Source organism: Folsomia candida, unplaced genomic scaffold (genome assembly GCF_002217175.1).
Source record: "Folsomia candida strain VU population unplaced genomic scaffold, ASM221717v1 Fcan01_Sc002, whole genome shotgun sequence".
Taxonomy (NCBI): domain Eukaryota; kingdom Metazoa; phylum Arthropoda; class Collembola; order Entomobryomorpha; family Isotomidae; genus Folsomia; species Folsomia candida.
The window spans coordinates 416,726-440,318 of NW_019091194.1; the positions used below are offsets into that span (position 1 = coordinate 416,726).

Here is a 23,593-nt window from a genome sequence, read left to right on the forward strand (position 1 = left end):
AGAAGTTGCACATCTCGCACAAGTGTTTACTCACTCAAATGCAAATGCGTGCACTTCTTTAATGTGGCGTGGTATCTGGTATGTATTCGGACATGAGTAAAGTAAGTAAAATGTGCATAAAGCAGGTAACCGTACAGTGGCCGCGGAAGGACAGAGGGACAATGTCCCCACGGTTGTTCGATGTCGGCATCATCTCCCCATCTTATACTAACCCGTGCCTCCCCCCATCCTACAATGGCAATGTTCCCACGGCTTCCGCGGCCACTGAATCCTAGTAGGGACCGACCGGCAACGTAAACGTATGTACAACTTCTTTAATGTGTGTATATGTACACATACTTTTTGAAATTGCATTTTCTTCAGCTACGTAAAATCCATTTGGACACAACCTATTTCACACGTGCTACAGATAAATCAGAGGCATACATTCTGTTCTGTCTTCTTCTGGGTGAAGTTAAGTCGTAAAGAGGGTGGCGTGGCGTGGCTTGGCTTGGCTTTCCGTATTTACATTCACAGTGCAGAAAACTTTGTGTGTTTGGTAGATCTTTATGGTGAAATTGGATACGATTTTGTACTTTTTATTGTGATGGGATAGGAGGTAAGGAAAGGATGGATAGATATTTGGGGTGGGTTATCGTTTAGTTTTATTATTTGGGGGCTTATCTTCTTAAGGAAGAGACGAGATCATCCTCGTGGTAGGTTTGTAGGTAGTAGTAGTAGCGTCTCGTCTGTCTTTTGTGGTTTTGCGATAGTGCAGCAGCAGCAGAGTGCAAATTCATTCGGCGTACGTTTTGCGAAGAGATGTGAAACGGAAATTGAGTGAAGAGGAAAAGTGGAATTGTCAAATAAATTGTGTGAATTTTGATAAGTTGTGAGAATAATTTGAAGTTTTTTGTTTTTATGAAACGGTGGATCTGTTAAATTATAGAAATAATTGAGAATTGTTTGCAAAATCGGTTTTTGGAGTGGAAACTGTGCAGTTTTTTTAGCGATATTTCGATGTAAGATTTGGTGAATTTTGCCGACGTTATCAACTTTTGTGGATTTTTAGTTTAGTTAAATTAGATTTAGATGTTAACGGTACATTAAAGTTTTGCATTTTACCCGAAAAATTAGCAAAAATTGAAATTTTGCTTTTGAAAGTTATTATTGGACACGATTAATGCAGGTGAGATAATTATCATTCATGGTACACATTTTCTAACCTAAATGAATTAGGCAAAAAAGAAATAATAATTTTTTGCATATCATTTTTACACATAATTTTTGCAATTTTTAAAAAATACATCTTGGTCAAAACAAAGGTGAAAGCGAAATTGATTATTTTTTGTGGAATTGGCGGAAGTCCATATAAATATTCGTAAATCCAGTCCATTATCGAAACCACGAATCTAAAAGTAAAATCTTGCACGCAGTTTAAAAGGAAACTTGATAATTTCGTTTGAGTCAAGTTTTTTAGGCAGACAGGTCGTCGGACATGTGATGTTCATTAGATGCAATCTACATGATTTTGATGTGATGTGATATTTTGCGTCAAATTTTTTTTGCACAGATTTTCACTGACATTGTTGTTGTTGTCATTTATTTGTCTGGCTTGGTTTTATGGGGACTCCAAAAATTGTGGAGGAGTCGAAATTATCATTTATTAATGATGGTAATATACATGTCAGATCGAGAGACTGACCAATTGAGACGTGGACGTGACGAAAAGTTCAAAGTTTTGAAAATTCACTTAAAACCAGTTTTTTTGGGGAAAAAATGGAATGCTTGAAACATGGCGATTTACGACACTGGGCCACTTTCGATTGTTTGTATAGTGAAATTGGGTGGTTGGTGGGTGCGGCGTGTGCAGAATTGCAAATTTGGTGAATAATTGGTAGATTAAGTATTCTCACGGTTAAGTTTAACAATTAATTTACAGGTCAGCGGCATTTTTAGGTGGAATTAGTTACGGGAAAATAATTTAAAATTAAGGAACTAATATGTAAATTTTTGTAGAGATATTTTGGAATTATGAAAAAAAAACTTTACAGTGAAAAATTTCATTTTGGTAGAAAAATTACATGAAAAATCTCAATTTGAGTGGCAATCTTTTTGCACCATGAAAAAATTCAGAAATTATTTCGTAGAAAAATAGTGTTAAAATATATACAAACCAACGAGATTCATTTTCAGGCAGAATCATTTACGGGAAATAATCTAAATTAAATCCATAATATGTAAATTTTTGTAACGATGTTTTTGAACTATGAAAAAACTTTACAGCGAAAAATTTCATTTCGGTAGAACAATTACGATTCGAAAAATTTAAATTTTATTGGCAATATTTTTGCATCATCAAAAAATTCAGAAACCATTTCATAAAAAAATCATGTTACAATATGTACAAACCCATTTTTAATGATTTCTCATATTTATTTCTTATCGCATGCTATTTAACTGCAATCTTGCCTTGTAAGGCTTTAACGCCAGAATTAACTGCACAAAAAAGCTTAGTGAACTTACATTCATGTTTATATTAGCTGAGCCATGCCAAAAATTGTGCATGGACTTTTTGCATGGAGTTTGCTCCACAATTCCATACATTGGAGGAGCATGGAACACAATAAAGCCAGATTTGAGAGAAGGTTCCATCACTAGCTCTCCCGTGTGGTCTAGTGGTTAGGATTTCCCGCTTTCACCGGGACGGCCCGGGTTCGATTCCCGGCACGGGAAAGAATTTTTGCCACTTTTTGCTTCGGTTTGCAATCTTTTATAACATTGCCAAATTTTTTACCCAGTGTTTGAAGTTGTGAAGATACTTTTTGCATCATTTTCAAAAGTTTATACTTATATTGTCCACTCTATATTAGAATTAATTTACAATTTTATACCATATTTTGACATATTTGTCGTATAAATGTCATTTTACGGTGATTATTGCACATGGTAAGACAAAAAATATACTACGTGTAAAACATATAAAATATATAATTATACAATAAAATATAAAATTCATATACTAATTTAATTAATTTAAATTCCTGCATCACATGGCACAAAATTGGGATCTATGATTTTCATAATACTAGAAGTTAATATAATACTCAATTCGTCGTTGAAGCACATAATTTTCAAAAAATAAAAAATTTCAAGTTCTTTTCACCCACAATTAATTTTAATAATTTGACCCTTGAATATGAATTTAATTTATTGATGATAAAATTCGCAACACAAATTGTACTAATTTCTAACCGAAAAGTTATATGTTTTTCTAACTCAAATTTTTGCATTCCAATTTTTTCTGACAAAAAAATGTAAAAAAAAAGTTTGTTCCTCGTTCACAATTTTTACTTCATTTTTGCCTCAGTCATCATTCCTCATCTTGACAATTTCAGTATTATTTTTTATATTAAAATTATAAACCAACTTTCCGTGTCAACTTTGCATGTCCAATACAATTGTATTCAGAGTTGGCATTGTGGTCCACAATTGGCAACAAAGACGGGAAATTATAGGTTGGCTTGGCGGTGGTGGTGGTAGCGAATTCAGCACTTTGCGGATTGTTGCAAATACAAAGATATTTCTTCATTCTTGTGCAGTGGCCGCGGAAGGTGTGGGGACATCGGGGACATTAATATTGTAGGATGGGGGGAGGGAGGGGTTTATATAAGATGGGGACATGATGCGGACATCGAACAACCGTGGGGACATTGTCCCTCTGTCCCCACCCTTCCGCGGCCACTGTTTTTGTGTTAATAATAATGAATGGATGGATGACAGGTCGGTGTGATTTAGTAATTTTTTAAAGAGACAAGATGATGATGGTAATAACGAGATATTGGATTTTTTTTGTCATCCTGTTAAAATACCCAGTGCACTGTAAGTTTAATAATAATAGGTTCAAATTACAGGCCTTTTTTCATATCCGACTACTGTAAATTCGAATACTTTCTCTCTCTCTCGCTCCTATCAAAATGTCACTTTCATTGAACCCGAAATTAAATTGGGGCTGATTTATTATTTTTTATTTGTATTTATTGTTCCGGTTTTGAAAATACAAGGTTAGATTGAATGCGGTGATTGTAAAAATTTTGAGATTTTTTTGTGTGAGGATGTATTTATGTTATTTGGAAATAGGAAATCATGTGTGGAAATTGAAAGTTTTTAGGTAAAATTTCGCGAAAATTGTGGTGAAATTGTGCGAATTTTGTCGGAACTACAGTTTTGTTGAAAAGGGTGAATTATTAAATTAGGCGAATTTGCAATATTTATGCATATTTATTTCAGTTTTAAAATTATTATTTTGAGAATTATAATTATTTTAATGTAAAATTAGTTAAAAGCGTATATACTATTTTGACTAGGAGCGATCAAAATATAAATTAAAATATAAATATTTTAATTAAAATGCCATTTATATATTTCTTTAAGAACAAATTAAATTTTGCAGATTTTTTTGTGTCAGAATTGCACACTTGTTAATGTTAATGTCAACAGTACGTACATACATAATTTTTGCGAGTCAGCAGGCTTACATTTTGTGCACATTTTGCAATTTTTGTTCTGCTTAATCCATTATTCTATTAATATTTCGCACGTGATTAGAACTTCGCAGCGTGCTTTGTTTCGTGCTGAGGGACGTGTTCAGTCCGAGTGATTCAGATTCTGCGGCCCGGCGCTGAGAAAATGTGCGCTTCTTCCGCGTAATGCAGGCGCATGGGATGAGAATTGCTAAATTAAATATTTCGCAAATTATTAGTTGAATGTTTTTTTTTTGCAAAAAAAATTTGCATGCAAAATCTTACGCTTCAGCCATGGGTAGTTTTGCTCCAATGCCCAAAGAATGTCGGGTTTGCAGACGAAAATGATGAAAACGGCGACTGCTCTGAGAATATTCAAAATGTCGAAGGCAGCCCAATACCAAAAGACGCCAGAGCCGGAAACAAACCAGGAAATGAGTTCGAAAATGTAGAAAACTCCCATTACGAAAAAGAGTTTGAAGAAGAGGCGATAGCTGAAATATTGGAAGAAATATTATGAATTATTTTGCAAAACTGGGTAAAAATCAACATATAAAAAATTAGCAAATTTTTTTGAAAAAATTGCATGAAGTAAAAATTGCATTGTGCAGTTTGCACGTCGATATTGGCAAAATTTGATTTGACAGAAATCTAATTTTCTACAGATGCATTTTCCCACGTAGGCTTTATTTTAATTTTTTATTTATTTCATGTTTCTGGAAATCCGAGATTTTCAGAAAATCCGATTTCACTCTAACATTTTTCATGAGGAAAAAAACCACACTGTAAAATCCTATTGTTTTCTGTTAGACACGATTCTATCGATTTTTGCAAACAATATATTCGCCCATATTGAGAAACTAAAACTAATTAATTTCCAAAATTTTATAACTCACAACTGCTGCTGTGTGTCATCCTTGGTCGCAATCTTTGTGCTGTTTTGATACACGTATAATTTGACTGATGTGACGGTAAAAAAGATAAGATTGATAATTATCATGGCGGCGATTGGGTAGTAAAGATAAGCTCCGAGTGCTTTCTCCTGTAAAAAGCAGGACGTAACTCCATACCCGGGCGTTAAAATGGTTCCGCAGGATCTCTCACTATAAAAAAATTATGCGGAAATTTTTCTCAAAATTTTGAATTTTTATGAAAATTTTGAATTTTACGGATGGTCTTTCGTCAGGGTCCACCCCGTCCCCACAATTATGGCAGGAACTCCCCATCCCATCACAGAGTAGAAACTGTAGCGCTTGAACCCCTTGGAATTTGCGCCCCTTCGTGGAGTCATCGCTCTTTAAAAATAAATTTTAATAAATTTCCGAAATTTTGGCAAGTTTCATAAACAATTTTGAAGTAAAAACCTGAACGTCAACCAGAGATCTACTGATCATTAACTATTATTAATATATTATTAATATATTATTATTATATTATTATTATTAATAATAATATCAGACCAATGCTTATCATGCACAACCAGCAAAATGTCGAGAGGAAAAAGAAATGGGATAAAACGGCTGAAAAAATGGATACATTTTTTTAATGTTTTCAGGAATTTTTGCAGATTTTTTTTGCAATTTTTGGCAACCTATAGCAAAACAGAATTCCATCCTGAGAATGGCATATCCTTGCGTGACCCGTAAAAGGTGGGACGTTCCCAGGAAAATGTACATGAGAAAGAGGGAGATCGTATGAGATAGGATTGTCCACCTGGAAAAAAAGTTGGGAAAATGATAACCACTTATCTTCTAAAATAGGATCTTGTTTGGCATTTGTTTATACCCGTGAACCGTTTGCCTTTCCCAAAGCATGAAATAGACAGCGATAGTCAAAAGCAGAAAAACCGAGCTCCCAATCATTAAACTACCATATAAGAACCCTGCAGAATAAAAGTGATGCGTAGTTTTTTAGTAGGAAGAAAATTCCAATTTTTTTTATTTTATGTAAAAATGTAAAAAAAAAAAATATGTGAAAAAAATCACCTCCTTCTTCGGTTTCTCCCTGTAAAAAAATTGTAAATTAAGAAACTAATTAGTTTTGAAATAAATAAATATGTGCCAGTTCTGAATTTTATAAAATTTTGAAAGCTAAATGTAGATAAACTTTGCCTGGAGTTTAGCCATAATTTGAAACCTTTAGTGAATTATTTGTCTAATTGAATAGTTTTAATCAAAAAAAGATAATTCAGCCAACAAATTTTTAAAGTAACCAATGTTTCAAATTTTAGTTTAAAATTGATTGAACCTTCATGACCTTACTTTTGTTGGATAAGGTCAAATTTATCCATAATTTGAAAAATGTAGGGTAAAATATAAATTACGGGGTTTCAAAAAAGGCAAATTTTAACGCAAGTTCTATGCATGACATAGTTTGACACCGAAATTTAATTATTTATCGAATCGAATATAATTATTAAAATTACAGGTGCGTAAGACATATACATTTTACTCATGGCTTTTGAAAATTTTGAAAAATTTTGAATTCAAATAGTGAGTGACATAATTTGACACCGGAATTAAATTATTTGTCAAATTGGATATAATTATCAAATTACAGATGTGAAAAAAAAATTTATTCTTGAATCTTGAAAATTTTGAAAAAATTATGAATCCGAACCTCTCTCGGTGGCAAAGAGCACAGAAAAAGGACCAAATCTTCCTCATCATTCTTAAACGGCTTGACCTCCGGACCAAAATTGATGACCGCATCGATACACATGTTGCTGGCGAGGGGGTCAATCACCGCGCAGACGCCGTCTCTCTCCCGGTACAGGATTTTCCCGTCGTGCCGCACCTTGAAAGGGTGGCCGGTCATGTTGTACGGCGTGTGCGACGCGATGGTCTCCGCTGTGCTGGGAAACACGAAAAGGTTCGTTTTATTCTCGTGGCACTGGAATTTGAACTCGGACGGGTATCGGGACACGTAGTGCGGCGCAAGTGCGGTGGCGTCGTGAGCGGCGTGCTCAAAGTCGGTGTACGTCACGGGAGAGAAATAATTGTTGCTGTAGTCCTGGATGGTTTGACAGCCACGTTTGGGGGAAGAATTTGGCGTAAAGGCGAAATTGTAGACTTGATGTAGACCGCAGCATTTTACGATGCAGGGACGTGGGCCTTTGCAGGATTGAGGGCAGACCGAGATTTCCAGGGATGTGGCGTTTTTCCTGGGGGAAATTAAAGTAATTTGCTTACAATGGGGACGCAAACTATGTTCAACTCAGATTAATTTTTGACTATGTTAGTTTGAAAGAGCTACTATTAAGAAATAACGTTTAGTGCGACACTTGAGCAGATGCGAAAAATTCAGCAAGTTCGCAAAAACGCGTAACTGTAGCCGTAGATTTAGCTGAATAACTTTGCGAACTTGCGGCGACCAAACTTGCCGATTTTTTCGCTACCGCACTAAACGTTGTTTCTAAAGAGTAGCTCTTTCAATCTTACATGGTCAAAAAATAATCTCGGTTGAACATGGTTTGCGTCCCCATTGTCAGTATGCTAATTAGCCTCAGTTTTATAAATAGTTTAACTATGGCGCAAGGTGGCAATAAAACAGTGCAGCAAGCTCACCCGTTGACGCAGAATTCATCAGGGTGAAAGTAATGGTCGTCAATTCGAAGGTAGCCATTTCTCAGGAGGAATAATTCAGATTGGTCGGAGGAAGAAATATTCAAGGGCATGGTGAAAGTTGTGAGGGAGTTGGGAGAGCAGAATTTTGTTCGTTGGGGTGCTATCCTGTACATACATGGAAATTTGTTGTTAGAAATATTTTATGAAATATTTTAGAAGAATTTTATGATTTTTTTTTCACCGGAAGGAGAAACTTATGTTCTCTGCCATCAAATGGGCCGGAATTGCGAGAGATTTCGAAGGGAGGATGTCATTGTTGCCCCCTTGTTTATTAGAAGGTTGACATTTTACTGCAGTTTCGCTCTGGAGGTTGATTGCGCAACAGGTATTTATCGTCGGTGGTGGTGGTGGTTGTGGTGCAGAGGTCACATTATTGGTCATATTTTTATGACCAATACTTTCACCTGGGTAAAATAAGGCGACGACAAAGAAGACAATAACGGCCACATATTCACGTGTCGCCATTATTTCGAACAGTTTGGTAGACAATTTTAGCGAATTTGTTTAGTTCAGAAATTCTGACTATAAAAATTGCTGGTCAATCTTAGATACATGCAAATTTTAATATGGAACTTGCACAATTTTCATACTAACTAATTTTGATCCGGATTCCAATTGTCTATACTGTTCTCACCGCACTCACAAAACCACAACTGCTTTGGTCACCCAAAATATTCACGTCGTATTTATTACATCCTGATAATTATGTGTTAACAACTTCCTCTGTCCGGTTTCTGTACAGTGTACGTAATAAATATGTAAGTCTAGAAAAATATTAAATATTAAACACATAAAAAATGTCAGTCACCTCTGTACGACATGAATTTTGAGCTCAGCTCTTATCTCAAAGTTAAGTTACACATTTACACAAGATGAAAAGATAAAAGTGGTCTTTTTTAAGACACAAAATAACTCGAAGAGATTACACACTCTCAAAAATACACTTAACTTAACGTAATCTTATCATGTATTTAGAAACTTATGCAAATAATATGGTCACCGTGTTAAGTTTAACAAATTAGTGTCAGTTTGGCTTGCTGAGAGGAAAAAAACTGGTGAGAAAGCACTTTCCCGATTACGTATTTGTGTAACCGAGTTGGACAAGATGTTGAAAATGGAAGTGTCAAATTAACCACTGAAATCTGACACGTTACTCCTTTTTTGTAACCTCATCACTTAACGAAACTGATGAATTTTCAAAAATACACCATAAAAAAACTTGTAAGAAAAATTTGATACAAGCCAAATGGATAACGTTTTACGATGTTTATGAAAAAGCCAAACCTTGTCTGGTCTGGTTTTTGGACTGAGAAAATTTCCAGGTGGACTGCTGGATTCGTAACGTAACGGATCTCATTAGTCGGACTGGGCGGGTCGTGGTCGTCGAATATGTATCTCATTAGTTGGTGGAACGGACGGGGTATTAATTGAGCCCTATTTTATGCTGTCGGATCATTACTTCTAACAGCTTATTGCGCCCAATAATATGTATCGTACACATATGTATCGCCCTTGACGGTTTTATGACGATAAACAACAAAATTCATCACGCATGCAACACTTTCTTCGGTATCAGGAGCCGCGGAAGCGGAGGGACAATGTTCCCCGGGTTGTTCGATGTCGGCATCATCTGCCCATCTTATATGAACCCGGTCCTCCCCCATCCTACAATGTTAACGTCCCCACAGCTTCCGCGGCCACTGTTCTTTATTGCATAAATACGTGTCGCAGTTTGTTATTCCAGAGGCCGCGGAAGCTTGGGGACAGAGGGACAATGTTCCCCCGGTTGTTCGATGCCCCCATCTTATATAAACCCCTCCCTCCCCCATCCTACAATGGCAATGTCCCCACACGTCCCCACAGCTTCCGCGGCCACTGGTTATGTCGCCCTCTTTCTCCTGCTGCTTATTTGGACTGAAATGAAACACAACGCAGAATTCGACACGTAAAGGATGCCAAGTCACGAATATTAGCGATTAATTTGTGCATGCATATTTGCTCCGTGGGTTGATTGGTTTGGTGGTGGGTGACGATCGGGTCGGATAAGTATGTACGTAAACAAGGCTGTTTATTCATATGTAAATTGGAACACAAAGGTTTCGGTAGGGATACTTGACCTATAAAAAACTTCGTATGAAATGCGTCATATGAATGAATGGAATGAATGGAATGACGTTGCAGGAAAGGTGTGGGTCGGATGGGAAAGTTGAGACTAATTTAATTTCCGTAGTATGCCGTGAGTGAGGATGGTGAGATTGGATTATGTACGTACGTACGTAATTACTCTATCTATCCAGGAACATTGGCCGCGGAAGGTGAGGGGGGACATCTGGGGACATTAATATTATGGGATGGGGGGAGGGAGGGGTTTATATAAGATGGGCAGATGATGGGGACATTGTCCCTCTTTCTCCGCGGCCACTGTCCAGGAATTGTGGGCGGAGGTGGTTCGTTGGTGAAGGGAAGAACATGAAATCGGTTAATGTGTCACTATATATGCTGGTTAGTCATAATTGTTGATTGTGATGGATCGATTAAGGGCTAAAATGTTTGGGGAAAATTGGTAATTTGATTGATATTTGTGTACATATGGATGGAGAAAGGGAGTAATTGTGCTGTTTGGTTTTGATAGATGGCAAAAATGGATTAAAAGGTTGATTTTTTGCGAATTTGTTACATTTTACGAATTTGTTAAATTTTGGGAATTTATTACATTTTGCAAGATAATTTGTTAAATTTTGTATACAAATTATTTTCATCGGACCCAGAAGGTTGTCCAGATTTCATTTTTATTTTAGTTAACTTTGCTGTAAAAAATAAAGTTATGATTTGACGTCAATGTTAAAATATATATCACATTGAATATTATTTATGGCCGTAAGATCAAAGAAAGCGAGAAAATATATGTACGAAAGATAAAAACTGCAACAACTGCATTCAAACTTGAACCTTGTTTATTACAAAATGACGACGAAAATATACAAATCTTTCTTAAATCCACCAAATGTGGAATGAATTGCGTTACGAATCTGTCTAGTAAAAAAAACTCGTAAAAATCGTTAAACAGAGTTTCCTTTTTGTTATATTTTTCGCCCTAATTAATCGCATTTTTTACCACGAGTAAACAACCCAGCAAAGCTTTGTGTACATACAAACAAATAAAAGGCAGCGTCTTGAAGAAGATTTTGCGTTTAGTTTAGTTTAGTGAGATGTACGAATTTTATGTGTGCACATTATTGGCAGAGAAATGATGGTGGTTTATTTATCACCATTTTATGGTGTTTATAGAGAATGGGAAGCTGCTTTTATTGTTGAGGGAAGGATGAGCAGCAGAAGGGATAAATAAATAAATGAATGAATGATTAATTAAATAAGGTCAGTTAACTTATTTATTTGGTTTAGGTTTTAGTTTTGTGTGCATGTGCTGCACTAACTTGCAGTATTAAGTTTAAAGAATGTATTTATGTGGTGGTGGTGGAAGTGTGGTTAGTTAGTAAATAAATTGCTTATGTATGTATTTAAGTAATTAAATCCAAGCTATTAAATTGGATGAGTTTGCGGTTAAAATGTAAGAATTTGATTGATGGAATTATTTGGAGCACAGATTTTTAAAGAAAATTGTTTAAAATTATGTACATATTTAATTTACATATCGTTTGGAATGCGAATGTAGTAATGTCGTCGTTATTGTTGTGTCACGAATAATGGGGGAAATATTAGTAAGTTGGCAAAAACATGCGAAATATTTTTTTAGGTGACACAATTTTTTAATGAAAAATCTGAAAGATTGAGACGTATATATTTATAAATTGTCAAAATTAAAATTTTCATATTTTTAGGTTATTATACGGTCAAAAATAGCAGTTGGACAGACCTTGCAAAATACTATTAGTTTGGCTCCACATGAGCCAAACTAATCGGTAATCGGCCAGCGGTATCTTTTCGTTTGTTTGACAATTTATGACACTTTTTTCTCAAAACTTCATCTTCGCCATTATACACGAAAAGATGTTGTATTTACTTGTAATTTTGTGTTTGCTTGCGAATTATACCCACCGACCCACGTTTTGCATGATGGAATATCCATTATGAAGAAGATCACTGCAGTTATTTGGGCTTGTTTCTGCTATGCTAAGGAGCATATCCTATGTACATATTTTTAGACAATTGTCATCCCTGCGTCAATTCTTGGTTAAACGTAAAACCATGTCACACAGAAAATTACATGGAACAATGCACATTAAATCATTACACAAGAGAGAGAGAAGCGATGTATGTGGGTACGTACGCAGTGGCCGCGGAAGCATGGTTGGGACATTAACATTGTAGGATGGGAGGGAGGGAGGGAGGGGTTTATATAAGTTGGGGAGATGATGGGGACATCGAATAACCGTGGGGACATTGTCCCTCTGTCCCCTCAAGCTTCCGCGGCCACTGTGCGTATACGTATCTGCTTGTGGTGATCACTTGCCAGGGTTTTATTGTGTATTTACAGTTTCAAAAATAAAAGAGACATGTCATACAAAATTTGGCAGTCCTTAAAGCGACTCGGTTTTAAAAATAGTTCTTAAAGTGCGTTAATAGTAGTAACTTACGCCATAGTTAAAGTATGACATTGGCGCAAGTGTAATAGCACCAGCTTTAAAGTTGTGGCGTAGCGTAAGTAGGCAAAAACTTGCAAATTATAATTTGTTTGCATATAGAGTTCTTAAGTGCGCTAAATATATGTAACCTACGCCATAGTTAAAATATAACATTTAGTATAATTTTAGCAGATACGCATAAAGTAAGCAAAAATTTTGCAAATGTATAATTTTTTTGCATTTTTGTCTCTCTTGCAGAATTATCCGACAAGCTAAAGATGACCACGAAGCCCCAACTGCACCCCCTCCTCCGGATAAAGAGTAGCAGAACGAGAAGAAAATGTGACGACGACGACAATAAATTATGCGACGAGGCGAAATTACTAGAAATTCGACAAGAACCACATCCTTTAACCCGTGACATAAAAACAGTGATGGTGACACATAATAACTCCAATTGTGACCAAATAATATCGACTTTGAACAATAATAATACCCAAAATGTGACGTATATTAGTAGTAAACTTAAAGTGAAAATGTTGCCGTGTCGTGCCAACAAATTTTCCAAATTTTCCAAATTTCTCGCCCTGGCAGTGCTCCTCTTAATTGGACAAAGTCTCCTCCTCTCCGGCGTCAATGCCGGCGGAAGCCCCAAGAAAAACAATAAAACCTTATCATTAACCAGCCCCGTGCCGACCTCCGTGTCCAAAGCGTACACCAACATCCCCCTCCTTCCCCCCACCTACGTGGAAAAAGTGAACATTTCCCGATCCGCCATTTCCCGACCCTTTTTCACCCGGGTCACACCGGGCGACGCGAAACCCAAGACGACACGACGCGTAGAAAATAACAACAACCAGTTAAAAAAACCGTCCAAACTCTTCACCAACAATGAGCGTGATCCCCTCATGTCCGCCGACTTTGACCAGGCCGTGTTTGACTCCACCACGGAAAAATTGCCACCCACGTCGACGAGAAAATCGTCGTCATCATTCTCCCCATTTCTCACGCAGACGGATACCGGTCCAAAAATTAGGCTGGAGCCATTTTTCAACATTTTATCCACTTTTCAATCCCTCGCCCTGGGAAGTTCGAAAGAGCAAAAGTTTTCCCCCTCGTATCAAGCCGTGGCGGAGGGCGTGGGCGTCGCGGAGGAGAGATTGAAGGCGAAAAGGAGTAAAAAAGAGAGGAACAAGGGGACAAAAGGGTTGCGCAATAAGAATCCTGGGTCACCCTCAGACCTCGGCAAGTGGAAGGGTAATAAAGGGATCACAAAGTTCGGCAGTGAGGATGCCAATGGGGGGGGACCGGTGCAGATAACGTTACCCAAACCGGTCGTATTTCCGGAAACGAGGCCACATTTTGAGGAAGGGGACGACGACATTATCACGGCAGAGTCTCTCCAGAAGGATGTTAACCCCATGGATGTCTTGACCGTGTCGATGTCCACGTCCATGTCGATGGGTGGGGATCATCATCATGACGACGGGATAATTGTGGCGTCATCAACACCGAAAAGTAAGGGAGTCGTGGAGGATGTCGAATTGTCCCCAATTTCTTCCCCGTTACGCCTCCCCCAACAAATGGACAGCATTACGGAACCCTCGCTCGGATTTCCACTTAATTTGGAGCAAAAATCCCCCCCAAAAAATAAGCGACAGAAATCTAAAAACAGGAATAAAAATCAAAATAACAATGGGCGAATTCACATCTCTCTCACCGACAATCCAAATAACGGTAACTTGACCACCCCAGAATCTCGGGAGAGACGACTTCGTTCCGAAAATCCTCACTTTTTCGAAAACTTTCACCACACAGATTCCGAATCTGACCTTCTCGCGCAGGAGTCCACCCCACAAAACCAGGTGGGGTCCAACCTAAATGCAAATATTCCTCCCGGCTACGCCCTCCCGGCCCAATCTCGCGACGAGGAAGTTGATCAAATGGCGAACAAATATCCGACAAGTTTCGCCCAGTTGTCGCAAAATAACCACCCAAATCCCAATAACAACCTTCCCCCACCGGGACTTGGTCTTCCTCCAAAGTCATTCTTCTCCCTGGCCGGTGGTGGAAATCTTAACGGAATCCCATACCCAAAACGGCCTCCTTTCCATCATCATGCTAATAATAATAACAATTACGCAGCCCTAATGACACCGTCGCATGACCCAAATAATCATCATCCTTATTACTCGCAACAGAAACCGAATATTTATGGAAATCTAGCCACTAATCATCCTTTCAATAAGCCACCCGAAGCCAGCACGGATCTTGGCGAGCAGCAGAACGCGGCCGACAGCAAGCTTGTCCTCACAACCGGAGGGACGACGAATCCGCACCAAAAAATCGGCGTTATGGACGGTTTCGACGTCTTCTTCAAGCAGTACAAGGTTCTCGTGTGGGGCGGATTTTTCGTCGTGTCGGCCCTCGCGTTTCTGTGCCTGGTCGTTTTTCTCTATACGAACAATCCGCCGACCGAAGTGGTCACGGCGAAGGGCTTGTTGACGGACTGGTTGACGAATCCGAGCCCGGAAATGGTCAATTTTTTGTCCTCCGTGGTCAATGAGAATGAAAAAGCGGGTGGGAACGGGAAGAAGAAGAGGAAGAGGTTTAAAATGCAGAAGAGGAAGAGGGCTTATCGGCCGGAGGGGGAGGGAGATTTGAGTAAAAAAGACTTATTGCAATAGTAGTAGGAATATTTGTTTTAGGAAATTTAGGAAATTTTAGGATGCAAATTGTTGTTTTTTGTATATTTTTTTGTATTTTGTAATATGTATCTTCGACTCAAACGAGCTTTTTTTAAAATGGAAGGATAAGGAAATTATTTTATAGGACAGTTTTTAAGGTACGCTTATTTATGGAAAGTTGTTTAATTTATGGTAATAATTTTAAATTATTAATTTAGTTAATGATTTCTTCCTTCGTGATCTACTTTCTTCAATGCCGGATTTGCTTTTATTCAGTTTTTGGATGTTAAAATGTCCTTTTAGATTTCGATTTCTTGATCGTATTCTTGGAAGTTTTTTATTTTTCGTTTATAGCCATAATTGTTGAACATTATTTAATTGTTGGTATTTATTATTTAGAATTATATTAGGAAATTATGAAATAAATATAAAGTAAAAATTGTATTTGTATTTATTCATATTTTTTGCTAATTAATTTCAGCAATTATAATTAAGTATGATGATGATAAGGTTGCAACTTATCGAAAAATTGCACCATTTCAGGCCATCCTTCATCCCTATTTGGAGAAAATAGCTTTAGAAAACTTTTCTAATTAGCGAAATTTTTGCATAATTAATTTTGCACAATAAATAAATACCAAAATCTGATCGGTGTCCCCCCAAATAGTACACTTTGACCTCCGATGACCTCGTTTGACCGCATCCTTCTCGGCATCGACGAGTCTGGTTTCATCCCCAGGAAAAAGTTCCGACAGTCCACGAACGAGCAGACGAAGGCGATCGTGCCCGTCGTGGCGAAGACGGTGAGGGAGACGAGGGCGAGGATGTACAAGCCCGCAAGCAGGGCAGAGGTCACGCCGTGCTTAAAAGGGTCTTGAATTTGAGACATGACCTGACCCCGTGTTTTATTTATTTACATATTTGCATCAAGCACTCTTCCTAGGTTATAGAAATCTCAGATACGTTCGTAGAGCGTGCCTGAATATTTTTTCGAAAAAATTCAAAACTAAAAATTTTAGATCTTTTTTGTTCTCATGATTGCTTACCGTTCGAATCGTTATAGATTTTTCAGGAAAATTTGGTTTTTTGATATAAATTTTTCAGAAAAAATTGGGGTTTTGCTTTTTCCTGAAAAATGTATAGTGATTCCAACGTTAAGAAATTATAATTATATTTTTTGGTGTCACACGCATTATGCAAGCAAAAAAGAATCTCTAATTTTCCGTTTTGATTTTTTTTTATAAAAAAAATACCCGGAAACACTCTTTGGGAATTTCTACAACTCAGGAAGAGTACACCGTTCAGACTTGATCTTCATTTAAATTAATAATTAAGTACTTATAATAATCTGTAAATATTTGCATACGTCTTGAATCGCGCTGGCCGCCATGGTCGAATTTCCTCCTGACGATTGTGTCGTCGTTGCCGTCGTCGTCGTCGCGGCCGTGGAAGTGATGCTAATCGTATCGTTTGGTTTTAGAAAATGGTACGTGAACGCGTATCGGGCCAGGGCGTCGGGTGGTGGTACTGGTGCTGGTGATGACGTCCCAATTCGGGTCACTTTATCCAGAAAACTTTGTAACGTGACCAAATTATCGGTCACTTTGGGAGCCTTCCAAACTTTGCTGTTTGACGAATTTCTGGAGCTTAAGGATGACCCCGGTTTTAGCGAAGAGATTAGAAAAATTATGTGCAAAAATCTGCAGATCATCATCATCTCGAAGAAGATGGAATTTGAATACTTCAATTTTTTTCCTGACTGGCAAATCCGAACAGATTTCACTCCGACGTTACGTTCCACCTACTGAACTAGAAATCTACTTTGGTGTCAATAAAAATATATATATTTCTAAGATGCGTAGGTATATCCTAATTTTGGATGCATTACATTTCGCATTTTTACGATCGAGTAAAGTAATGAAAATAACGTGATAAAATGGATCCACCATGGAACAAGTTTAGCACGAAGTGATCATATTTTACTGCCTTTCACCAAATAGATAAACAAACCGACTGAGAAAAATCAATTAGGAAATAATGGTTTCAGTTTTTTAAAAAATTAGTGTTTTTATTATTATTGTTTATCAATTGATTTTTTACTTCCGTCGTATTTTTTGTATCCTTCGTCCAAAGCTTGGTAGACGGGTTGGACCTGGTTTTCGTAGTAGTTGTAAGGGTCAAGGGAGGACGAAGGGCTGCCCCCGTAGTAGGAGGGCGAAGAGTCAAATTCGTTTCTGCGTTTGAGGGTGTAATACAATTTTAGGAAATAAATTTTGGGAAAATATAAGTAATCAATTTTTTTTAAATTTCAAAATCGTGATTTGAGAATTTTTTGGCCTCAAAATTCACAAAATTTCAATAATCTTGTAACCTCACCGACTTAACAAGCTGGAAAAAGGTGACGACCCCCCACCCCCGAATGTGGACCCCAATCCTCCAAAATTGCCCAAGAATCCTCTACAATTGACGACATTACAAGCAAAAAAGGCAGCCCCAGCGACCAAAAATACGATAACCGCTCCGATAAAGAGTGGCGGCAGGACGGCCGCCTTTAGAGCCGTTAATCCTCCAAGGACACCACCCTTGACCTTCAAATTATTCCATTCTTTTTTACTAATTTGTAGGAAAAATTAATTAACTAATTATCTTCATAAATTACTTACCAACGCGATAGTCGACGCAATACCGACACCACCAGGGTCAACAAGTCTGGTCGGATCGCTGCCAAGATTTCCTTGCTGATTGCTAATATCGTTCGCATAGTTTGGATATGGCGTCGTAGTTATATCGGTTAAACCAGGAATTTGTATATTTCCGGGCAGATTAAATCCGAATTTCGGATTTCGGAGGATTTTCGTAGTACTATTTTTCACAGGTGGGTACACTTTCTCTGTCGTAACAATATTACTTTGTGCCGTCGTCGTTATTGGGACAATTTGTTCCGTGGTAATATTAATATTCTGATCAGCGTTACAGGAAGAGGAAGAAATTAGGGTGGAAATTATGAGGAAAAAAGTTTTCAAATCCATTTCTTTTTTTCAAATTTTCTATTGTGCAAAAATATTTTGAAGTGCAAATGAATGAGTGAGTGAGACGTGCCGAGAATGAAGTTGAGTTAAAAATGGGCGTTGGAGAGGGCAAGGGGTGAAGTATTTATGGCTGTTAATCGGTCCGGGTCGTCTTTAAACAGAAGTGAAATAAATCAGTCACATTGTTCGTGAAATGACAATAAGTTACAAATTGCAAATTAGTTGGTGGCTTGGTCGGTCTCTTGTCTCATTTCGTCAACAAAGAAAGGTTGCACAGGATTTTCGTTATGATGACACGGGTAGTAGTGAAATATGTGGCTGGCTATTTTTCTGCTGACCCAGAATTAGATTATGATGGGAGACTAAACCCTAAAAGTACACGGATGGAATGGATGGATTTGGAAGTTGACACGGATTCGACACCTTAAAAAATTGTTATTAATAAGTCAATACTAAATGGTAAGTAGAGGGCGGATATTTAGTTTTTGGTGACGCATTTGGTGACGCAAGGTCAAATTTTGTGGGTGTTGAAAAATTCAGGACAACTCAAAAATTTCTAAGAATTTCTAAATATTACAAAAATATTCCAAAGTTTTTTGTAAATAGTATTAATTTGCAAGTATTTCAGGTATAAATTTTTAGCAAAATTGTAACATAAAAAACAGATTGGGCGTATTCACGTCAAAATTTTATAATTTTGTAAGATTTGCAAGAATGTAATATTTTGACGACTTTAGACGAAAATATTTTTTTTTAAAGTTTACACTACAAAATAGATTTTTGGCAAAAATCCCTAAAATTTCTTAATTTTACTTTTCTTTCTTAACAAAATATTTGTGAAATTTTTCATAGATAAATATCCGCCGTGTGTTAATAAGTCAATACTAATAATATAATGTTAATAATATGCTAATCCACTCCCATACAGGTATTAAGAGGCATTGTTTTTAACGCCTTTTTTTATTTTATTTTGGAGGTATGTGCGAAGATGAAGTTTGCCCTTTGTTTGAGACAGAAAAATGGTTCCGGTTGATCTTTGAGAGATATTTATTACTCCTTTTATGCGTACGTAGGTACTACTTACGACTTTTATGGGAAGGGTTGTGTGTGATGAACAAAGGTGAAGGATTAAAAAATAAGTGGCATTTTTTTGCGGTGCGTGAATTGAGTTGTTAATACAAAAAAATGCGATAAGTGCAGCAGGTGAAGGTGAAAAAAATATGGGAAAGTTGTTAAGAATTTGGGCAATTTCGTTGCAAAATGGTCAGTTTTTAAAGTTTAAAGATAGTCACGTGCGTAGGGAGGCAAGAAAGCGTTGTATTTTCACAATTTGGGTCACTTAAAAAACAGAATGAGTAATTTTATTGACTTTGACAACATTTTTATTTAAAATTTGTGGGAGTTTCATAATTAGGGATTTTGAAATCAAGATTATTTTGAAGTAGAACAATATCTCCTAATCCACTATTGCCATTTGAATTACTAAATTATGAAATAATGGCATTAAACTAGCACAAATGAATGATTCGCATTTTGACATAACATTGGAGACAAAGTTCGAACCAAGGTGAAATGAAGATGAATTTATTTGTAGCAAGAATGCCATAAGTCGGTAGATTTTGATGTGAAATTTAGTTAGAATTCGCAATTGGCAATTTTTTCAGTCATAGTATGCATTTATTTCCGGAAAAAAATTAATAAATAGCTGGGTGTATTTTCCTTCCAGGAACCGTGATTCATTCAATTTTACTAGGTGAAGTTAGATCATCAGCAATTTTTCATTCATAAATTTAGTCATCATCTCAATTTGAGATTCTCAAATTATGCTGAGCATGAAATTCTTGCCTGAGAAATATTATCAAACAATAACATGATGATTCATGAACAACCTTGGTTTAGTTTTAACAGATTGTAAAATTCATTTTTAATACGATTTGTCTTACAAAAAAAAACAAGATAAAAATATGAAAATATTGATATCTATTAATTGCACGTGTTGGGACATGTGTAACGCGTGGTCAGAAACTTTTCTATAATACCATTTTTTTTTAATAAATGACAAAAAACTGTTAACAAATACTGGCAAGTTGCATGATTATGATTATAATAATTTTTAGAAATTGTATAAGCGTATGTACTTTACAGTCAAGATAAGACAGCAGGTCTGCAAAATAGGAACTTTGAAGTTGAGCGTTAATTGATTAACTAATAACACATGAATGGTAATAAGTAACATGAAAGCTAAATAAGTCTCCAAGTAAAATCACGAAAGACGAATCCTCACAGTTTCCAGCACTCTGGACGGACTCAGGTAGTACATATTTCCTTCTTAATGAGAATGACAAGCTTGGCAATGTAGTTAGTTATTATTACTGATTGAATATTGCTTCCTAAAATCTATCGAACTTTAATTAAAGATTTAATTAAATTCTACGTGATTGTCATGAAAAGAGTAATTGAGAATTCTATGCAAAATATTCTCGATTAATGGGAAAGCCGAACAATTCCGAGGAAAGTTTGTCCCATTTTTTCTGCCTCAATGACTGGAAAGGCTTCAGTGAAGTGCTCCAAGTAGACTTGATCCCCCTCTTCGATAAACCAACAAATCTGGGTGAAACAGGTTTGATAAAACGTTTTGGGAAAGGCTGGTACACATTCGGCAATGGGAATTGGTTGTTTAAACATTTGGCTGGTTTTTGTATTCTTCTTCAAGTAGATTTTGAACCCCATGGGAGAAATTTTGTCCTTCTTGGTCTGCGTGCTTTTGTAGTAAACCTATCATTAAGAAAAATTTAGTCATCGGGAATATGTACCTAATTTCACTATGAATTTTTGATTGCATACCTGCGCATAAATCAAGTAGAGTCCATTTTCTTGAAAAACGACGGAAGTTCCGTTATAGTCAAGGGCCAAGTTTCGATACCATAGGTCGTTAAAGCCCAAATTTGAACCCGTCTCCGCCATGTGCCAAGGACCGATGAGTTCTACTGAAGACAAGAGAATGAAGTGTACCTTGATCAGGATGGATTTTTAAAATGTTCTCCGGCTTACGTTTAGGGTTTTGAATGTTGATCGCTGTATCACGCACGGTTAAGTAGACGGCTCGGGCATCTGAGAAAAATTATGTTTCAAATTTTTAAAAAAGTTTCATAATTCGAATTGTCAAAATGTGTTCTAGTCAAATGACTGAAAATATTTGCCAAAAATGAGAAATAATGAAATTTAAACATCACAAAGGTAAAAGAATGGTAAAAATTGAAATGTGTGTGCTGTTGGATAAAAGAGTGCAGAAAAAAGTACCACTCGTGTTGCCAGCATTTCGATTTTGGTCACGGGCACTCGCGCGATAAGCAGTGAGAAGAGATTTTGCAGTTTTAGCACGTATCTTGGCAGATTCAAGTTTGATTTTAAGCTTAGTGAGATCGATTTGGTCCTTTTCACGGAGATCCTTGAGATTACGGAATTGTTTCAAGATTTCTGATTTAGTAACTGCTGTACCTCGCTCTCGTTTTCGATGATGGGAGGCGGAGGTCAAATTCATATTCTTAAATGAGGAATCCGCATCATTTCCCACCGATCGCGGAACACGTCGTCCAGATTTTTGTGCATTATCATCCTTCTCTTCATTTGCATAGTATTGATCAACAACGGGTGATAACCTTAATTCATTCTCCCACTCTGAACAGATCCTACTGGTATCATCATTTCCCGACATTTTCGCCATGAGACAGGTCAGCTTGAGATTCACGGTGCGGAGTTCTCCCTCCAAAGCGACATTCTTCGCCTCCAAGTTGTGAATTCTGCAATTGAGCACGACTCCGGTCACGATTAGGGTCAAGAGGAGTCCCAAAACGCAAAGTGTGGTTCGAGTGGAACGAAATTTTACTTGCGTCGTTCCAGCAAGTGCCCATTTATCAGAGACTGGAGATAAATATGATTAGAATAAATAAATTAATTACTGGCGATTGATAATCATTTAATAACTTAATTATTACTTGGAATCCGAAACATTCCACCGTTCTTGTCCAATCTGAGGATGGGGCTGCCCCCTCCAACCACAGCCAGTTTCGCCTTGGTCATCTCGGCTTGATCCATTTTCATCACAAATCAAAATTCAATCGTCCCCTTTTCTACAATTATTAAATTATTTATTTACAAATGGATTTCATTATTAATTAATCAATCAAAATTTACCTTTTCCGCTGGAAGAACAACCAACGTAAATTTGTTACGTCTTTTTCGCCCTCTTGTTCCGAACAACTTGTTTCCGTTCCTTCTTCCCTCCGTGAAGTGAATGACTGGTCTGGCCTTGTCCTCTCAATAAATAATAAAATAAAGCTCGTCTCGTTATTATTTGACTACTGCGTCCTCCAAAATAACTGCACATAAAGAAAAGAAGAAGAATGTGTGTGAAAATGTAATCCGATCCTAAATACCAACCACAATTAGTTAAAGTTAACCACAAGCAAATTATCAACTCCTTCGTCCTTCTTCTCGCTCTCTCTCACCAATATTGTGAATGCAATGCGATACCGGCAAAAATCACGACCATCATCACTACAAAACTAATACCTAAATGGAGCCATCAGCCAAGTAGTAAATAAACACTTGTGGCATCGCAGTCTCACAAAATCATCATCCAGCAACATAACATCTCATCTCTGAGCAAAAAATGTACTCGTCTCGTCGTAGTAAAAAAAACTAATCTAATCTTTGTTTACTATTACAAGCGAGACGAGGGACGAAAGATAATAATATTATTGTGCGAAAAAATGCACCTCTTTCTTTTTTAGCGTACCATTAAATACTGAACTGAACTTACCTCGGGTCACAGTCCCACGCTCTGCCAAAGTCGTAGTACAAATTTTGACTTGATTTTGGCAATTTTATTTTTGACTTCACTTTTCTACTTAACAAAAGTTGAGAGGGATCCGAACGAGACGAGATGGACGCGTGAGATGGGCAAAGGTCGAAGGCACCACGAGGTAGGCACTCAGACATCGGATGGTGGCGAGCCCTTGGAAGGAAAAGTGGACCAAAAATCCGAAAATGAATGACAATGAAATGAAGGGCACTTTCAGTTCAGAGTTGGATAATAAGGGCTTCACCTTCCTTCATGAAATGGGACCCTTTCTTCGATTGGTTTGTTGGCTTCTTGGGTAGGCT

The 23,593-nt window shown here is 37.1% G+C and overlaps 4 protein-coding genes and 1 non-coding gene across 12 annotated transcripts; 2 read left to right on the forward strand and 3 right to left on the reverse strand.

Moving 5' to 3' along the window:
* Positions 1-475: 475 nt before the first annotated feature.
* On the forward strand, positions 476-15,786 carry LOC110844443 (bromodomain-containing protein DDB_G0270170). Of its 2 annotated transcripts, none has more exons than XM_022090649.2 (2): positions 476-1,168; positions 12,970-15,786. In XM_022090649.2, the coding sequence occupies exon 2, from the start codon at positions 12,990-12,992 to the stop codon at positions 15,396-15,398; it is 2,409 nt and encodes an 802-aa protein (XP_021946341.1). In that variant the 5' UTR covers positions 476-1,168; positions 12,970-12,989; the 3' UTR covers positions 15,399-15,786. The 2 variants fall into 2 exon arrangements, with proteins under 2 accessions (XP_021946341.1, XP_035703356.1); XM_035847463.1 differs by lacking the exon at positions 476-1,168 and adding an exon at positions 12,524-12,787.
* Positions 2,644-2,715, forward strand: Trnae-uuc. The gene has a single exon. It is a non-coding gene; the product is annotated as a tRNA-Glu (tRNA).
* Positions 4,241-9,600, reverse strand: LOC110845277. 2 transcript variants are annotated; one of them, XM_035847465.1, is made up of 13 exons: positions 8,937-9,600; positions 8,310-8,862; positions 8,069-8,233; positions 7,122-7,665; positions 6,488-6,506; positions 6,288-6,384; positions 6,094-6,215; positions 5,963-6,022; positions 5,867-5,885; positions 5,672-5,797; positions 5,399-5,605; positions 4,788-4,996; positions 4,241-4,713 (listed from the first exon to the last, which is right to left on the reverse strand). In XM_035847465.1, the coding sequence occupies exons 2-13, from the start codon at positions 8,591-8,593 to the stop codon at positions 4,550-4,552; spliced, it is 2,016 nt and encodes a 671-aa protein (XP_035703358.1). In that variant the 5' UTR covers positions 8,594-8,862; positions 8,937-9,600; the 3' UTR covers positions 4,241-4,549. The 2 variants fall into 2 exon arrangements, with proteins under 2 accessions (XP_035703358.1, XP_035703357.1); XM_035847464.1 differs by having other exon boundaries at positions 8,310-9,600.
* A 61-nt stretch (positions 15,787-15,847) lies between the features above and the next one.
* Positions 15,848-18,747, reverse strand: LOC110845278. 2 transcript variants are annotated; one of them, XM_035847466.1, is made up of 5 exons: positions 18,062-18,747; positions 17,775-17,986; positions 16,765-17,632; positions 16,037-16,290; positions 15,848-15,955 (listed from the first exon to the last, which is right to left on the reverse strand). In XM_035847466.1, the coding sequence occupies exons 3-5, from the start codon at positions 17,113-17,115 to the stop codon at positions 15,889-15,891; spliced, it is 672 nt and encodes a 223-aa protein (XP_035703359.1). In that variant the 5' UTR covers positions 17,116-17,632; positions 17,775-17,986; positions 18,062-18,747; the 3' UTR covers positions 15,848-15,888. The 2 variants fall into 2 exon arrangements, with proteins under 2 accessions (XP_035703359.1, XP_021947365.1); XM_022091673.2 differs by lacking the exons at positions 15,848-15,955; positions 16,037-16,290 and having other exon boundaries at positions 17,360-17,632; positions 18,062-18,724.
* A 1,574-nt stretch (positions 18,748-20,321) lies between these two features.
* LOC110844976 lies at positions 20,322-23,527 on the reverse strand. Of its 5 annotated transcripts, XM_022091325.2 has the most exons (7): positions 23,250-23,527; positions 22,622-22,855; positions 22,423-22,557; positions 21,728-22,348; positions 21,479-21,538; positions 21,272-21,414; positions 20,322-21,202 (listed from the first exon to the last, which is right to left on the reverse strand). In XM_022091325.2, the coding sequence occupies exons 3-7, from the start codon at positions 22,526-22,528 to the stop codon at positions 20,912-20,914; spliced, it is 1,221 nt and encodes a 406-aa protein (XP_021947017.1). In that variant the 5' UTR covers positions 22,529-22,557; positions 22,622-22,855; positions 23,250-23,527; the 3' UTR covers positions 20,322-20,911. The 5 variants fall into 5 exon arrangements, with proteins under 5 accessions (XP_021947017.1, XP_021947021.1, XP_021947020.1 ...); XM_022091329.2 differs by lacking the exon at positions 23,250-23,527 and having other exon boundaries at positions 21,272-21,411; positions 21,926-22,348; positions 22,622-22,929; XM_022091328.2 differs by lacking the exon at positions 23,250-23,527 and having other exon boundaries at positions 21,926-22,348; positions 22,622-22,929.
* Between the last annotated feature and the right edge of the window lie 66 nt (positions 23,528-23,593).

Excerpts from the sequence above, each read along its gene's own strand:
- LOC110845277 (XM_035847465.1), bottom strand. The coding sequence starts at position 8,593 with ATGGCGACACGTGAATATGTGGCCGTTATTGTCTTCTTTGTCGTCGCC. Across the intron at positions 4,997-5,398 it reads GATGACACACAGCAGCAGTT|CTATCGCCTCTTCTTCAAAC; the intron begins GTGAGTTATAAA and ends CCAATATTTCAG. Across the intron at positions 4,714-4,787 it reads AAACTACCCATGGCTGAAGC|CAATTCTCATCCCATGCGCC; the intron begins GTAAGATTTTGC and ends TATTTAATTTAG.
- LOC110844443 (XM_022090649.2), top strand. The coding sequence starts at position 12,990 with ATGACCACGAAGCCCCAACTGCACCCCCTCCTCCGGATAAAGAGTAGC.
- LOC110845278 (XM_022091673.2), bottom strand. The coding sequence starts at position 18,427 with ATGGATTTGAAAACTTTTTTCCTCATAATTTCCACCCTAATTTCTTCC. Across the intron at positions 17,987-18,061 it reads TTGCGTCGACTATCGCGTTG|GTCAAGGGTGGTGTCCTTGG; the intron begins GTAAGTAATTTA and ends AATAATTTGAAG. Across the intron at positions 17,633-17,774 it reads TTTTCCAGCTTGTTAAGTCG|AAACGAATTTGACTCTTCGC; the intron begins GTGAGGTTACAA and ends CCTCAAACGCAG.
- LOC110844976 (XM_022091325.2), bottom strand. The coding sequence starts at position 22,528 with ATGAAAATGGATCAAGCCGAGATGACCAAGGCGAAACTGGCTGTGGTT. Across the intron at positions 22,349-22,422 it reads TGGAATGTTTCGGATTCCAA|TCTCTGATAAATGGGCACTT; the intron begins GTAATAATTAAG and ends ATTTATCTCCAG. Across the intron at positions 21,203-21,271 it reads TCTACTTGATTTATGCGCAG|GTTTACTACAAAAGCACGCA; the intron begins GTATGCAATCAA and ends TCTTAATGATAG.